Source organism: Rhinolophus sinicus, chromosome 3 (assembly GCF_057876585.1).
Source record: "Rhinolophus sinicus isolate RSI-liver-muscle chromosome 3, RSI-T2T, whole genome shotgun sequence".
In the NCBI taxonomy this organism is placed as follows: Eukaryota; Metazoa; Chordata; class Mammalia; order Chiroptera; family Rhinolophidae; genus Rhinolophus; species Rhinolophus sinicus.
The window spans coordinates 135,883,417-135,897,696 of NC_142503.1; the positions used below are offsets into that span (position 1 = coordinate 135,883,417).

General features: G+C 34.5%; 2 protein-coding genes across 4 annotated transcripts in view; one reads left to right on the forward strand and one right to left on the reverse strand.

The window, feature by feature from the left end:
• Positions 1-7,915, forward strand: part of TSLIG3B (tRNA splicing ligase complex subunit 3B) — a 31,950-nt gene extending 24,035 nt beyond the window's left edge. Inside the window, exons 7-8 of the mRNA XM_019725518.3 lie at positions 4,881-5,048; positions 7,162-7,915. Coding sequence (XP_019581077.3) covers positions 4,881-5,048; positions 7,162-7,521 — 528 coding nt within the window. The 3' untranslated portion in view covers positions 7,522-7,915. The remainder of the gene's footprint in view (positions 1-4,880; positions 5,049-7,161) is intronic.
• Positions 7,916-10,936: 3,021 nt separating this feature from the next.
• The window catches only part of RASGRP1 (RAS guanyl releasing protein 1), a 76,166-nt gene continuing 72,822 nt past the window's right edge, over positions 10,937-14,280 (reverse strand). For all 3 annotated transcript variants that reach the window (XM_074327920.2, XM_019725514.3, XM_088797134.1), the window contains one exon: positions 10,937-13,581. In XM_074327920.2, the coding sequence (XP_074184021.1) occupies positions 13,447-13,581 (135 nt within the window). In that variant the 3' untranslated portion in view covers positions 10,937-13,446. The remainder of the gene's footprint in view (positions 13,582-14,280) is intronic.

A 14,280-nucleotide genomic window follows, 5' to 3' on the forward strand; every position in this document is an offset into this window, starting at 1 on the left:
TATTTCTGTATCTGTAATACCTAATCAGCTCCTCAGATGGTAAAAGCCTGTTTTTCTTCTGCATGTACACTAGGATAAACTCCAGAGATACGTGTGTGTCCATGTTATTAGAGTAAGTCTTGTATGCAAGGAGCCCAGATGCCCTAAGAGCTGTGAGTTACCAAAGAAATAGATGACATGCTTGCTGACCTCAAGAAATTCAGTAGAGTTCAGTTGTATGGAGGTTAGTTTTACTGACCTCTGAAAACTCAATAGAGGTTTATATCAGTTTAACCTGATAGAATTTTAATGAGAAAAAGGAATTTAGGAATAGAACCCCTGTGAAAGATAGTGTATTAAAAATGTCTTAACATAGTAACTGAAAGGATGTTTTCAGTGTTGGCCTTAAGTTTACAGAGAAATCCATAACAAATGAGTTTTGACATGTTCTTTTCTTTGAATATTCAGGGTGGCATGGATTTATGGGCATGTTGACTCTACTAGTCTTAAACTTGGGGACTTTGAGAAAATATGTCTTTAGGAACTATCTTAATTTATCTTTTCATCTTGGTCCTTTTTCATGTTTCAGGAAAAGGAGGTTTTCTTTTTGTTTTTTTCTCCTTAATTTAGAAAAAAATTTTAAATATGGTTTTCTTAGACTGTGGGTCAATTTAGGCCTTTCATTTGATCCTTTTCAATTGATTATATGAGTATATGCATTTATACCCTAGTTTTCTAGTTTAATTTCATGTAAATTTAACATATTAGGTTGGTGCAAAAGTAATTGTGGTTTAAAAGGTTAAAAATAATTGCAAAAACTGCAATAACTTTTGCACCAGCATAATGTCTTTATCATTATCCCCTTATTTCATGTGTCTGATATTGTTGAATGACTCATTTTAAAACTACCGAAAATGTTATCATATAGATATACTCTTAATTGACATTGAGATTTCCTTTAATTCCTTGTATGACCCTTTAATGAAATCCTTAGTAGCTAAATTTTTGTACATGTCCATGACGTATTCCTAAATTTTTTTTTAATTGAGGTATAATTGATATACATTATGCTAGTTTTAGGTGGTACACAACATAATTGTTTGATACTTGTATATATTGCAAAACGATCACCACAACAAGTCTAATTAGCATCCATCAGTTACAGAATTTTTTTTGTGATGAGAACTTTTAAGATTGACTCTCTTAGCAACTTTCAAAGATACAATATAGTATTATTAGCTATAGTCACCATGCTGTACATTACATCCTCATGACTTACTTATTTTATAACTGTAAGTTTGTATCTTTGGCTTCCTTCACCCATTTCACACACCCACGAACACCCACTTCTGGCAACCACAAATTTGATCTCTATAAGTTGGGTTGTGTTTGTTGGGGGTTGGCCGGGGGTGGTGGTGTCTGTTTTTAGATTCCACATAAAAATGCGATCATATGGTATTTATCTTTCTCTGTCTGACTTATTTCACTTAGCACAATGCCTGCAAGGTATATCTATGTTGTTGCAGATGGCAAGACTTCGTTCTTTTTTATGGCTGAATAATATTCCATTGTGTGTGCGTGTGTGTGACATTTTCTTTATCCATTTATCCATCGTTGGACACTTAGGTTGTTACCATATCTTGGCTATTATAAATAATGCTGCAATGAACATGGGGGTGCATATGTCTTTTTGAGTTAGGGTTTTTGTTTTCTTTAGATAAATACCCAGAAGTGGGATTGTTGGATCATGTAATAGTTGTATTTTTAATTTTTTGAGGAACCTCCATACTGTTTTCTGTAGTGGCTACACCAATTTACGTTAAACTCCAACAGTGCACAAGGGTTCCCTTTTCTCCGCAGCCTTGCCAACGCTTGTTAATTGTTGATTTATCGATGATTTACCCATCCTGACAGTTCTGAAGTTGTAGCTCATTGTGGTTTTGATCTGCATTTCCCTGATGATTAATGATGTTGAGCATCTTTTCATGTACCTGTTGGCCATCTTGATATCCTCTTTGGAAAAATGTCTATTCAGATCCTCTGCCCATTTTTTAATCAGATTTTTATTTTTGCTGTTATATGAGTTATTGATATATTTTAGATATTAATCCCTTATTAGATATATGATATGTAAATATTTTCTTCCAATTCAGTTCGTTGCCTTTTAATTTTGTTGATGAAGCTTTTTAGTTTGATGTAGTCCCACTTGTTTATTTTTGCTTTTGTTGTGTTTGCTTTTGGTGTCAAATCCAAAAAGTCGTTGCCAAGATTGATGTCAGGGACCTTACAGCCTATGTTTTCTTCCAGGACTTTTAAAATTTCAGGTCTTATATTCAAGTCTTTAATCTGTTTTGAGTTATCTTCGTGTATGTTGTAAAATACAGGTCCATTTTCACTCTTTTTCTTGTTGCTGTCAAGTTTGCCCCACACTGTTTATTGAATAGACTGTCCTTTTCCCATCGTATATTTTTTACTTCTTTGTCATAAGTTAATTGACCATACATATGTGGGTTTATTTCTGGGGTCTCTATTCTGTTCCATTGATCTCTGTGTTTGTTATTATGCCAGTATCATGCTGTTTTGATTACTGTAGCTTTATCATGTATTTTGAGATCGAGGAGCATGATGCCACCAGCTTTGTTGTTCGTTTTCAAGATTGCTCGGCTATTCAGGGTCCTTTGTGTTTCAAGTGGAATTTCTTGATCAGAGAATAGACATGATTTTAATGCTTTTGATGCGTACTCCAGAGTTACCTTTCAAAAAGATCGTATACCTTTGTTAGTATGGTTACTCTGGTTTCTTTTTTTCTACTGTTTTGCTTATATTAGATAAGACTGTGCGTGTAATTTTATAGTTTGCTTTTTTCACTGACTTTATTATGATCAGTCTCATCTCTATCAGATATGACTTCAATACCCTTTTGAAAATTAATTTGTAATTTATTACTTTTGGGGATATAATTACCATCTTAAAGTGTACAACTCATTGGTTTTTAGTGTATTCACTGTATTCTGTAACCATTACCACTATCCAAGTCCAGAACATTTCCATCATTCCAAAAAGAAACATGCATCCATTAGCAATCATTCCCAATACCCCCTCCCTTGCCTGGCAGCCACTACTATGATCTTTCTGTCTCTGGATTTGCCTGTTCTGGACACTTCATATAAATGGAGTCATACAACATGTGGCTGTTTGTGTCTGGCTTCTTAGCATAATGCTTTCAAGGTTCATCCATGTGGTCTTACATAACTGTACTTACATTTCACTATCCTTTTTATGGCTGTGCTGTATTTTATATAGTGATGCCATAATTTAACTCTTATTTTATACCTTTTTTCCTGTGTAATACCAGGAATATTCATATGTGTAATTGTTATTTATGAATTTCAAAATGTATTTTTATGATGGATTCCTAAGTGGAAATTTTCTGTGTCAAAGGTTATGACTCTTAATGCTCTTGACTCACATGGCCAAATTGGTTTTTTTTGAAAATTGATATAAATTTAAACTCCTATCAGTAAAGTAAATGAAATTTTGTCTTTAGCCTCTTTAATATTTAGAATACTATCAATTTTATTGTGAACTTGATGGTTAAAAAAGACTAAATTGTTTTAATTTGTATATTTTATTGGGTAAAGTATAACTTTTTTTCATAAGCTTATTAGTCATTTGAATTTCCTCTTTTTTGAAATTTCTATTTGTGTCTTGTCGTTTTTTCCCCTTAGGGTCTTCCTGTTTTCCTTTTGATTGAGCTTTTTATATATTAAGGAAGTTAGTTAGTTGCTTTATTTGTTGAAAATATTTTCCCCAGTTGTCTTTTGATTTCTTTTTTATGTCTTTCGGTGTGTAGAAATTGTAATCTTTATAATATAGTTAAGTTTTTCAGTTTAAAATAAAACCTTACACAATGAACTCGTTATTATATTTGGAATTCCAGTATGGTGTACCTTATTATATTTAGAAATAGCCAACAGCTCATTCCAGCACCACTTAAAAAATAATCCATCCCTTTTCTCACGGACCTTTGATGTCCCCTCTATCATTTATTGCATTCATACATTTATGAGGGTCTGAATTGCCTGTTTTGTTTCATCAATCTATGTTTTTGTTCTCCCCAAGTTCCATGTCATTAGACTGAGGTAGGATAGTGTACTGTTACCTGTATACCTGTGCTTGGCAATCAGGTATCTCTTTATTAGTAAGTGGGCAAAACTGGGATTCTCTCTCTTTTTGGAGAAACTGTTTAAGCTTTCTAAGCCTCCTTTTTTTTTTCCATCTGCAAAAACAACCACTCTAAAAGGATGTTTTGAGGATTAAAGAAATGACTATTAAATGAACAGTATTCTGGCACATTAAATAAGTACTCAATGAATGTTAGCTGTTAAGACAAGGATGATAATTTCATATTGCCTATTAATATCTAGTAGAACTCTTCTTTTTCAAAATTCTTTCAGTCATTCTTACATATTTAATTTCTGGATTAACTTTAGATTCCTCTTCCCTCCCTGCACCATCTTCTCAAAAACCATTCCAATAGAATTGCAGTAAATCTAATAGTTAATTTGGGGGAAAACTGACGATACTCCTCCAGAAGAAACTTGGTATTTCTCTCCATTTATTCAAGTTTTCCTTTTGTTTTTATAAGATTCACTAATTTTTTTTCCTTAAAGGTCATGTATGTGTTTTTGGTAAAGCTTTTTTAAGGTTTGTCTTTTGTTATAAATGGAACCTTTTTTGGTGTTACTTTTTAAATAAGTTGTTACTGGTAGTTGTGCATTCTTTTAGCATCTGTTGGTCTGCTTTTTTCATTCTACATACAGATTATCAGATATTTGTGATTTCTATTGCTTTTTCATTGACATATTCTTTGGTTCCTTTCCTGCTAACTTGTCATTTAGGTGAAAACAGATGACATAGCAAAAATTTATCAGCCTAAGCGTTATGCTTTGTCACCCAAGACAACAATTACATTGGCACATCTACTTGCTGCTCGTGAAGACCTATCCAAGATCATTAGGACAAGTAGTGGCTCCAGCCGGGAGAAGACAGCGTGTGCCATTAATAAGGTTGGTTTTTCGTTCAGTACAGTAGAGAATGAATTCATAATATCCCCGTTTGGGGTTTTTACAGATTTCAGTCCATTTTTCTTTTGTCTTTGTGAGCTCCTAGAAGAGAGTGGTAGAGGGGCGTCAGTCCATGTTGGCTTAGTTATGTTTTGTGTGTTCATGTTCATTTGAATTTCTGTATTCATAAATTAAACCAAAATTTTATCTGAATTAGAGGAATTAAGAATTGTTTTTATCAATAGCTTTAGAAAGCATTATTTGTCTTTCCAAGAATGGAATCATTCTTTGTCAGTGAAAATCTGTAGAAATCATTTCAGGTACTGACAGTTTCCTTATATCCTTGGTGTAAAGGGAAGAGGACATACTTTGGAGTCATACAAATCTAGGTTCCCATCTTACCTCCCATCATTTACTTGGGCAAATTGCTGAATCTCTTGGAGGTTCCATTTCCTGATTCAGAGTATAGGTAGATCCATTTCTCTGACAGTGGATTTTAACATGCTCAAAGAGTGAATTTTTACCTTAACAGCAGCAATAACAATAAAGTAATCTAGAATGTTTGTCAGCTCAGATAACATTTAGAGCACTCTATTGCAAACTTTACTACAAAAGAGCAAAACAATCAGAAGTAAGGGATTTGAGTAATTTAAAAACATTGTTTCTTACTCAGGGTAGTAAGAAAGATATCCTTGATATAGGATACTTTATCAGAGGGGTGGTTGTATATAAATTTGATTGGCCTAATTATTGCTCCATTAGGCACCAGTGTTCATGCTTCCCTACTTCCATTTTAGATCAACCTCTTCTATTTCCTAAAAGTGTTCTGCCTTTAAATATGTTACTTAATGTCTTGCATCAGGTTATGATCTAGTTTTGCTGGATCAAGAGTTTCACTTCTTTAGGTGAAATTTCCCATCTCTTTTCTTAGTTTATAATTTATAGTCTGATTATTTAAGGGCAATGTTATGATCAGTTCTTGGAGCAGTGTCCCCCATATACCCACCAACATGACATGTTTGGTGGGGAGACCAGTGAGAATAACAACCAAGAAAAGCTATCTTTTGGATTTGGTAATTAGGACATTATTGCTGACTTTAAAAGAATTTTTATATATTTCGAACCTTGCCCCACAGTGAGGATGTTGTACTTTCTGTCTTTCATTTATGACATAAATTTCTCAAACATAGTTTTGATTAAATGATCAAGGGAATTAGAACCTGATTCATAGGTCATTTTGTTTGAGGCAGTTACTGTTTTACCTTCTTTTCTGAAAGAAACTAGCAGGAAGCTATTGGCTTCCCCTTGGCAGTGGGGGGGCGGGGGGGCCTGTTGTCTGTCTTTTTTCTGTTCATGGGCATATAAAGTAGGTCCTTTCTGCAGAAGGTCAGGGACGGAAACCAAACTTTCCTGGTTTATCCTTCAAAGTATTGTAAAACATGGTTAAGGAAGTATATCAAGTCTTTATTTTCTTTATAATAATATAATAATTAGTATCATCATTGAAAGTGAGCTTAAGTTTCTCATAAGAAAGGAATAATTCATTGAGAATCCTTGTATCTCCTTGAAGTGATGATACCTTGGATTATAGTTATTATACTTATCTTTGACTTCATTACATCCACGTTATCATATATATTTCATACTTTGTTGAAATAAAATGTGCTTAGAAATACAATCTTTTATTGGATAGTCTATTACCAAATCAGTGGCAATGGAAAGTTCAGAGTTTCTGTTGTATAAATGGAGGTGAATTTACTTCATGTTGGGTATGTAGTTTATGTATATTGAAAATGTTTTGCTAAAAAATTTCTTAGCGTGATGGGTACTAGGTTTGTTGCAGAATCTGGTAAACAAGAGAAATCAACACGCCCTTAAGTTTCAGAAATGTTTCCCCAGATTGTTTAAAAATAATACCACATTGTGAAGAAGTTGTCATACATCACATTTATATTTTCAGTATTAATTCATACTGTCATGTCTGATACTTTCATGTCCTTAAATATTTGGCTTCTGTTTCTTTATTAGAACAGTAACTTCAATATCACTGGAATCATTTAAGTAAATTTTAACTTTTAAAATATTAGAAACTGAAAGAAAATGTTTCTTCACACAGGTGCTGATGGGAAGAGTGCCTGACAGGGGAGGACGGCCAAATGAAATTGAACCACCACCCCCTGAAATGCCACCTTGGCAAAAGAGACAAGACAGCGGAGGAAGGGGTGGTTGGGGTGGCGGGGGTGGCGGTAGGGGAGGTGGTGGAAGAGGTGGCTGGGGAGGAGGTGGGGGAGGGGGTGGGAACTGGGGAGGGGGTGGGGGAGGGGGTGGTAGAGGAGGAGGTTTCCAAGGCAGGGGAGATTATGGCGGGAGGGGAGATTATGGTGGAAGAGGGGGCTATGGAGGAAGAGGGGGCTATGGTGGAAGAGGTTATGGAGATCCGTATGGAGGCGGTGGTGGTGGGTATAGAAGATACTAAAAACTACAAAAACTAGATAGCAGTGCTTACTTCTTAATAGATACATTAGGTGTTCTAAATAACATACTTGAATGTCATCTTTGAGATAAACACCATATTAGATTCTCTGATGTTATCATTCTTGAATTAATATGTAAGAGCATTGTTTTATACTACCATTTGATCTCTTAGACAAAGTGATGATTTTTTCCATATTCTGTGTACCCTTGAGCATGTTATGTCTTTAAAAAAATGAGCAAAACTATTTTTAAAAATGTAAATATTTATTACCATCAAACTTGGAAAATGGAAAGTATTTTATTGTCATGATGGAATTTAGATTGTTACCTGTATTTTATTCAGGTTTGAGACACATAAATAACCCTACTGTAATTAGAATATTGCCTCATCTGTATTCCTGTGGCTGTGTTTTGTATTTGTTAATTCTATTTTACAAAATAGGGAAAGGTACTGATAGTTTTGTTCAATAGGTAGTTGTCATGACTTGGTTTTTTCTTTTATAGGAAGCGATTCCTCTGGCCAGGTTTCTGTTAAAGTTCCATTAATTGAAGCCTGAGTGTGTACTTTTTGGTATACATATTTGATTTATTTTCCAACTGGATTTGAAATCTGCAATTTTGTTTGGCTGACAAAGCAAAGTTATATTGGGGTCAGGATTATTCTAAAGGGACAAAGATGTACCAATTTTACATGATGATATAAAAAATATTCCTATAAATTGGTTTCTTCATCCTTTGGGCATCATTTTAGGTATCGGAATATTAAAAGGCAGGCTGAGATGTATTACGTAGGATTGAGCAGTGATTTCCAGTTTCAGTCGATCAGAGGTAGGGCCAAGGCATCTCTTGGTAATTCTCATTCACATCCAGGTTTGGGAAACACAGAGCAAGGGAATGGTATATGTGGTTTGATGGTTGAAGCAGTCAATGGCTTAGGGATCAGAAGCTGTGAATTCAAATCATAGTACTAGGCCATTTAGCTATGGGCTGAAATGACCAGAGATCTCAAGGGTTGATTTGTCCTTATTTGTCAATGAGGAATGTGATACTTGACCGCCACTCAGGTTGTTTCATAAAGACCTAAGTACAAGTGAAATTTGTTGAGAATTTATAGTGGGCCTGTTGTTTTACTGGTTTAAGAAATTGGCCAAGTAATGCATTTTTCTCTTAGTATAGAGAGTTAGAGAAAAAGAGATAGCCACACAGATTTTTTCATTTCCCACTGTAAAATCTATTCTGAAGTAGGCTTCCGGTCAACATCTATGCGTAACAAGTTTCTGTGCTCTAAACAACTCAGTAGATAGAAAGATGAGTACCAGTGGACACATGGTCTTTGATATTTGCCAGTTTTGTTGTTGTTTTGTTTTACATAAACCCTGTGGTGAAATTTAAAATAATGTTAAAACTAAAAGTAAATGTACTGTGTATACTGCAGTCTTGACCATGTATTTTTCAAGCTAACCCTGCAAAGAAATTTGTTCAGGATAGGAAAACAATTTTTTTTGGTTATTTGTAAACTTAGATTATTTTTATTATGTTTATAGTTAATGAAGAGACTTAATTTCATTTGTGAGAATTGCAGAAAAATGTTTTCCATAATTAAGGAAACAGCTGTGAACTCTGAAATATAATATTGAAAAATATATAAGCAGAGACCACTGGAGTAATATTTCAAGTGAGTTATTAGTTAAAACAGAAAATGTTCATTTACATTTCTGCTTCATTTCTTTTCGGGAGCTTTAATTGCTGATACAGAAAGGGTTTACAACTGCCTTCAACTTTTATCACTAAAGGGTTATGGCAAATAATGGCAGAAACATTAATTTATCAATTTCCGTAAGATTTCTTTGTACCTTCATAGGAGTGCAGTTGAATTTTCCACTCACTGTAAATCTTACCTAAGTTTAGCACTTGCTACTAGAATCATGTTGTAGCTGGAGCCACACCTATTTATACATTCCTATAAACTTCACTTGAATCAAAAGCTGAGTGGTTTAGGCAGACCCTAATATCTTATTCTGTAAGCTAGGATTTTCATGATAATCTTTGTTCATTTGTAGAAGAGTGCGCTGAGCAATAAGGCAATCATGTGAAAGTGTTTTACAAAATAAGTGCAGTGCAGTTGTAGAGCATGATGCCTGGCACGTCACTGCTTCCTAAAGCCCAACACCATTTTCTCTGCCTCTGCATTCCTTTTTGCCTGGTCCTCATTTTCATTTTTTCCTATTACCTTGTTGTCCGTTCCCTTTTTTCTTTTTCTTGCCTTGGTGTAGCCTGTGGTATCTAATAGTATATATAGATATGTCTTTACTGGGAGTTTCTGGATTAAAGAAGGTAACTGACCTCACATCTGGACCATATAAAAAGAACATTAAGTCCTGTCCGTACATAACCACCACACCATTACACATAAGCTGTCAGCAAAAGAACAGATCAAGTGTTTTCTTTGAATCTATTCCCTGTGTTCTGCAGATCAGGGAAAGCTTGCCTCACTAAACAGAAAAAAGTTTGTAATTTTTTTTTTCTAGTAGGATTTTTACTGAGATGGATTTAATTCTATAGAACAATTTTGAAAGATTTAATATCGCTACAGTTTTTGGTTTTACAAAGAACAAAACATTTTAAACCAAAAAAATTGCCTATATTTGTGTGAAAAGAAGGTACGATAACCCAAAAAAAGGTTTGTGACCAGAGAATGTTCTGATAGGCGATACTGTCTATACCTTGTAAGGAGCCCGGGTAGAGATCTTTGGGATGGGAATTGGGGCTGGAGGAGGAGAGGCAGTTTAATCTCTTCTTTAGGTTTAAGTTGTCAGTGTGACTTCAGTATTTTGTGTGAAGTATTACGAATTACCCAAATGATAAATACACCCACATCCAAATATATTAAGATGCGTTCCGCAGTGGAATTTGAGTGATTGGAATTTTTGTCTCTTCTTCTGGTTGAATAAAAGTTGGCTGGGGATTAAGGGAAAATCATGGCTATCTCTGTTCACTGTAAATAATCTTGAGCACAAATGAAGTACTCTGGGTGGTCTACACTGGATTGAACCATCCTCTACTAATCTCACCCACAGCTTCAAAGTTTCTATACTTGCTAGTTTCCTTAGAACTGTGTAAAGACGAAAACCACTAAGAAATGACAACCTCAAATTTGGCTCCTTCAGTGTTAAGTATCTATAAACTTAATATTTGGGATCACTGTAAGTCATTATGCAATAAGATGAGAAGAGGTTGAATATTTCTGTACTGTTATTTTGTCATGTTATTAAAAAATGTCTAATAATTAGTTGCTTTGCTTTTCCTTCCAGGAAAACTGCTTAATAGAATAGGATAGGGGCGTGGTCTCAGCTGTGGATTATAGTCAAAATTCAGGCGACATATTCATGAACTAAAAGAAATACAAGACATCTATGTTGTAGGGATCCTAATGTCTTTTATCATATAAATATTACACAAAGAAAACTTACATTAGGTATAAAAAAAACTTTACATTCTATACATTTGTCTTTTCCTTACAATTCTTTTACATAATACATCTTTAGACAGAAATTCACATATAGTCAGTAAAAAGGAAAGTCAATTACCAAAGAAAATGAGACGTGACATTGCTGTTAACAAAACAAAATTTGTCCTTGTTTTGACAGATAAATATATGCCCAAACTTATTTCAAGTAAGTACAAGACATAAAAATTTGTATCCTAGGCTTGATAAACCAAAAATTTGTTCCGTATTATTTTTGGAAGATTCCACTAATCCCATGTAGCTCAGTGCAAATAATATTAATGTACACACTATACTTCTTTGGCCCTTGCTGGACTGTAAAAACCTGTGATGAAACTACTGCTTCCTATCCATTTCAGTGATAAATTCTGGCATGCTTGAGACCCTGTAACCATGTTACTTTGACTAATTAAGGGGACTGTGACATTTTGAATTCCTGTAGATTACAGATTATTTACATAGAAACTAACCTGGATGGAAGGTAAGAAGAATGAAAAAATTTAATTGTTACATGACTATTCAAAGAAATTGAGCGGTACCGGCTTTGGTCTATATCAGAAGAAAAGAATAATAGTGAAGAATATGAATTTTAAAGATTATCATGAACTAATGTTCCATATAAGGTAAGTAGCAAAGTGCTTCTGTAAGTTTCCATACCAGGTGGTGGACCTCAGCAGCCCTGCTGTGCGATTTTTGAATTTGGATTTAGAAAAGAGTAAGTTTGTGTGTCAAGTAATTATTGAAAAACACTAACTGAAAGCTAGTCACTAGCTTTGTCACTAAAGCTCAGTACAAGGAGGTATGCAAATGGTAACTGGTCTTTCATCAAAGAAGCTTCTTAAATGGTCTGAATCCTCCAAGGAAGCTATGGTGTGTGTGTGTGCACGCACGAGCTCATGCACACACACGCACACATATATATTTTATATTCTGATTAAGACGTGTTGTTGGCTTTAGGTTTGGAACTTCTAATTGTTGAGATTATATTCTTGGCAGTTGGTCAGCTTGTCTATGAATTTCAAATCATTTTGATACCAGGCTTTCCAAGCATGGAAGGTAAGTCCTACCCCCCCAAATAAAATGACCATATGAATTTTTTTAGCAAAATAATTTGACAAAGGAGTTTGTGAACAGATGCCCAGACCACTAAATGAGCCCATTTGTCATTAACCTTATCAATAGATAACTCATAGGACTCTTACTTGTGACTTAGCCAAACAATACCATTTACATTGTGAGTAAATTCTTCATCTAATAACAAACTGAACTTTATATTTGTGTAAATGACTAAAAGTTGTTTAATTCACTTCCTCCATTTTATGAAAGAGGAAACAAATTTGAAGTCACATACATGCCTGCTATTGTATATACATAATATATATATATACGTATATGTACACGCTTGTCAGCTGTTATTGAAGGCTGTGATCCAATTAGCTTATTTCTAAATAGTATTAATAGTGAAGACGGTATAAGCACAAATTCAGCTCAAAAATAGTTACTTCCAAAAAAAGGGTCAAGATGGCACATGAAGCACTAAAATAAACACTTTAAAAACAAGTCATAAAGTCCTAATTCTATCCACTGTAGATGATAATGAGGACAAACATGTTTGCAGTCTGTTTATTTTTAGCTAATTAGCCAGTCATGTATGAGATGATAATAGCCATGTTTTCAGGTATTTAATTTGGCTACTTATTTTATTATGACTGTGAGACTAAAACTATGAGTTGATCTGCAATTGGATAATGGCATGTTGTTTAATCAGCACCCTCCTGCCCTGAAATTTGTGGCTGTATCTCTAGATGTTCACTTCTGCCTAGGTAGGTGTCCTCGTGTGTATGTATGAGTGTAGTGAGGAAGGAGGATGGAAAGGTTAACTGATTAGATTTGAGGTAGTGAAGTGGGAACCAGATTTGTAAAGAATGCTGGAATATAGAGAGGTGAATCTACTTTTGGAATGTGGGTATTTTAATATAAGCAAGCTCTGGATAGAACAAAGTAAATCCCTCAGTTCACAGAAAACCCTGGGGAAGGAAGCAAATTTCATTTTTTAGGGATTTTAGTTTTAAGGAAGCAGCAGCCAGGCAGGCCACATAGAAGCTACCTTGTCAGAAAACTATAGTCATGTTTTTATCACACTTTTGCTATTCGTCCCAGGGAAAAAAAGTTTGTGGTATGAATGGTAAAAATTTTGCATCCTTCAGTTTTCCTCCCCTTTGATTCAGCTAAGTGGAAGAGAAAACAGTACCATACAAGAGGACTCTGAGGTTAAAAAAAAAGAATAACTAGCTTTTCTTTTTTAAAGTACCCTTTTTAAAGCTGGTCAACCTAAGGTTCCCTGGGTCTTTGTGTCAATCGTTTGGGAACTGAGACTTCTGATGCACTCATCTACAGATTGTGCCCCTTAGAGTTTCTGGGCTAAGAACAGTCACTCTTTTCCATCTGATTTAAACCATGGTTGCTTTTTGCAAGTTGGAGGCTTTCTATTTTCTTCTTTGCGTATTTCAGTTGAATCTTTAGAGCATCATTATCTGCTTTCAGGGTACTTATTTCCTAAAGGGAAAGGAGAATGAGGCATGTTAATAAAGCAGCAATGAATAGCAGATCATCACAATATCAGGAGTACCACACTTGATTGTCACTTCCCATTCACTGTGGCTGAGAATTAAAAACTATTTTCAAAACAGTTATTTTGCCCTGAATAGAAAATAACAAGTTAAATATTAAATAAGCAAACAGCAGTGTTTGCTTTTGTTACTCATATCGAAGATGTGAGTGCCTAAGGTAGAATAAACCATTCCTGGGCAATAGGTGGATAATGACAAAACCTTTGACTGTTGTGTAACAGGAGACCTAAACATGGCAGAAACAGTCTCTGGTTGGGTCTAAGGTATAAAAGCAGCGCCTCAGAAAACTATTGGAGTCTTGATAAAGATAGAAATTTTATCCTACACTCTAAACTGGGATCTCGTTATCTAATTTTCGTGAATTAATTATAGAGGCAGCAGTTGGTTTCCAGTCTTGACTTTTTAAAAATTGAAATCTATTTGACACATAACATTATGTAAATTTAAGGTGTACAGCACGTTAGTTTGATACTTATATATTATAATATGATTGCCACTGTAGCTATAATTAACACCTATCATGTTACGTAATTATCCTGTTTTTAGTAGTTGGAATTTAAGTTCTAGTTTCTATCGAGTTTGATGATTTTAATACAGTATTGTTTATATTCACTATACTGTACAT